The following is a 2,867-nucleotide window of genomic DNA, read 5'->3' as shown; positions in this document are numbered from 1 at the left end:
GAATATTATTTTTTTGAAGAATGTGTGAAAAGAAAAGAAAAGTTTTCGACTTACATGTAATATTATTTTATAGAAGATTGTGTGATTGAAAATAAGAGAGAAAAAATTATAATTTGAAATAATGGGAGCCATACAGGGCTTAGTTGAATTGAATATGCCTTCAATAAGAATCTAGCTCACACTTGGAAAAAACATATTAACCTAAAAAGCGGCATTTAAGTAGAAATAAATAAACCATCATTTGAAAGTTTTCCAAATGGAAAAACAAATGGGAAATAACAAACAATTCAGGTACATCATTGTCATTCAGACACAAGCTTGTCACAGTACAGTAACATTCCAAATTATAGCCCCACAAGAAAAAATATTAACACAAAAATAAAATCAATCACATTTATAAATTTTGTTGAATCAAAATATTTACACAAGCAGATAGACAACAAAGTCGTGGAGAGACCATAAAACAAATTGAAAACATAACTAATAGAGGTTACTCATTTTCTAACCTTTTCTACACTTCATTTAGGGTGAACTACACCCAATAGAGAGAGAGAAGAAATGTCCTGTAATGGCTTGATGTTTCTGAATGAATTGCATCAATCAGAGATTTTTCGTGTTTCTTTTCGTACTCTACTTTTATGTATTGCATATCAATATCTGCTCGAGTCACTATTACTCTAGTAAGTGTTGTATCATCTGTTCCCATGCCCTTCATTACCTTGTGCAGTACCTAAGTTAAGTTACAGAGAATCGTGGTCGTTTCAAGGGCTAGTGATACAAAAGTTAGCAATTTAAAGGTATCTAGTTTTTGCACTAAATGCATTCAAACTGAGAAAACAAGGAAAGAATGAAAATCAAACACTAAAAGAGCATTATGAGTATACAAGATTGAAATTATTGGAAATAAAATATGTTCTTTTTGAGATAATGTTGTTGATAAATGTAATATTTACCTTAGCAAAGTACTTCCCAGGGTTTTCAGCACACTTTAATATAGTCAAAAGGGCAAACTTAAAGCGTCCCGAGGTTTCACTTTTTATGGCCTGCAACAAGATGAATTATTTAGTGAATGGACATAGGAAAGCTTAAGCAAAATGATGAAAGGAAGCAGTATACCTTTTTCAGTGACCCGCCATGCTTGCTATGATAAGAAGAAAAAATAGTAGCCAACCGTGGCCTGCTTATTTTGGAGAAAATGCATATGAAAATCTTCTCATCAGTCCCCAGCTTCACTTCCCCAGTTTATAATGAGATTTAGCATCAAACTATGCCATTAGCCGGTCAACTTTTAGACCTTCATAGTGCATTGTACTAACGCAAGCAACAACTACAAAATAGAAATAAAATAGAATGTGTGAGGAATGATACAATTAGAATATACGGGTGGTACTAAAATAAATTTATAACAGGATTATTACGTTTTAATTGAGTTGAATTATGTTTTCAAGTTATCCTTTCTCATTTATGATTGGTTTTAGCATTAAGGTCAATTTTTTTGAAAGTGAACTACATTCCCTTTCAAATTGGAATCCGTCTTTTAGTCTATATAAGATTCTACATTACTTTTCCTTTCATCAGATTTGAATAGTATTATTCCTGAAACAAAGGAAAGCTTGTAGTTATAGTATAATTTAAAGGTTAAAGTCAAACTTTAATTTTAGCCACACATTTTGAGGACCCACTTATTCATCACTCATTTCCATCACATATTATTATTTTAGCAACCTATAAACAAATCCAAAAAAAGTACAAATTGTCTTCTAAAAGTTATTTTTGCATTTTAGGACCATATGCACTGGAGGACCGGTTCACTAGTGTGAGTTTGATCTTATTCCTTTTGTAACCTATCAGCCTTCAAACTCTCATAAATTTTTTTTGATAATTTTGATAATTTTTCATAGTTCATGCTATTATAGAGTTCAGATAACTATTAGTTCTACAAAAGTTATGTCTTTGACAAGCCAATTTTAGAGGTTGATTTTGTTGAGATTGATAAATATAACGCATTTTGCATTCTTCTATGATTGTGGTTTTCCTCCCCTAAGAAAATCATGTGTCTCTTTAGTTGTCTATTTCTTTACTCTTTGATGTGTGTCCGACTCAATCTTCTTTATTTTCCTAGGCTCAGCACAAGTCCTAACAGATTTCGATAAATTGAATAGGTGGAGAGATATTGTGCTTCGATTTACGAAGTACTCTGCAAATAGATCCATGAGGAGATCGTTTTTGTTGTATAAATTGTATGGCACAATATAACCATCGAAGAATACACAAAATATGCTCATTTTGGTGGCACGGATCTACTTTAGGTATAGTGTCTGGAAAACTCTAGTTTTGAATTTATTGGAACTATCTGGTCCTATTTATCTAATCTTAGCAATTTAAGATTTTTCAGAAGGGAGGACATTAATCTTTAAGTAAAATTTATGTGTAACAATCTCCAGCCAAAGGGAATAAAGTTCCTTAACTCCGAACGAAATAGTTGTTAAAAGAGCTCTATTTACGAGCAGCATACCAAACATTACCTATTGGCATGGTGCAGCTCCTTTCAATCTAACAGATTCAAGTCTTAACGAAGTAATCAACATTGCACATGAGCCATATAAAAGGTCACGAACTTGTATTATGGTATAGCAGATCTCAATCAAAACATGCAATTTTAGATTACTTATGAAAAACTAGGAATTTTCTAGAACAGGACTTTAAGGGATCAAAATGTTTGTAAAACATCAAAACTGGTTTGTGCATTTGTTTATGTGTGTGTGTGTGTGTGAGTGTGTGAGTGAGAGAGACTTTTTGTGATCGCCAGATGCTTGATTTTCAATATCATGCTCAAGGTAAGCATGAAACGATGCATGGTAAATTTG

The 2,867-nt window shown here is 32.3% G+C and overlaps 1 protein-coding gene across 1 annotated transcript in view; it reads right to left on the bottom strand.

Moving 5' to 3' along the window:
* LOC111399860 (annexin A3-like) overlaps nucleotides 1–2,285 on the bottom strand; it is a 5,902-nt gene extending 3,617 nt beyond the window's left edge. The window contains exons 1-5 of the mRNA XM_023027354.1: nucleotides 2,082–2,285; nucleotides 1,313–1,327; nucleotides 1,117–1,227; nucleotides 954–1,043; nucleotides 539–730 (exon numbers count right to left, since the gene is read on the bottom strand). Of these exons, the coding sequence (XP_022883122.1) occupies nucleotides 539–730; nucleotides 954–1,043; nucleotides 1,117–1,227; nucleotides 1,313–1,327; nucleotides 2,082–2,285 (612 nt within the window). The remainder of the gene's footprint in view (nucleotides 1–538; nucleotides 731–953; nucleotides 1,044–1,116; nucleotides 1,228–1,312; nucleotides 1,328–2,081) is intronic.
* Between the last annotated feature and the right edge of the window lie 582 nt (nucleotides 2,286–2,867).

The sequence above is a fragment of the Olea europaea genome, chromosome 9, assembly GCF_002742605.1.
Source record: "Olea europaea var. sylvestris chromosome 9, O_europaea_v1, whole genome shotgun sequence".
Classification (NCBI taxonomy): domain Eukaryota; kingdom Viridiplantae; phylum Streptophyta; class Magnoliopsida; order Lamiales; family Oleaceae; genus Olea; species Olea europaea.
This window is presented reverse-complemented; position numbering and strand designations above follow the sequence as displayed.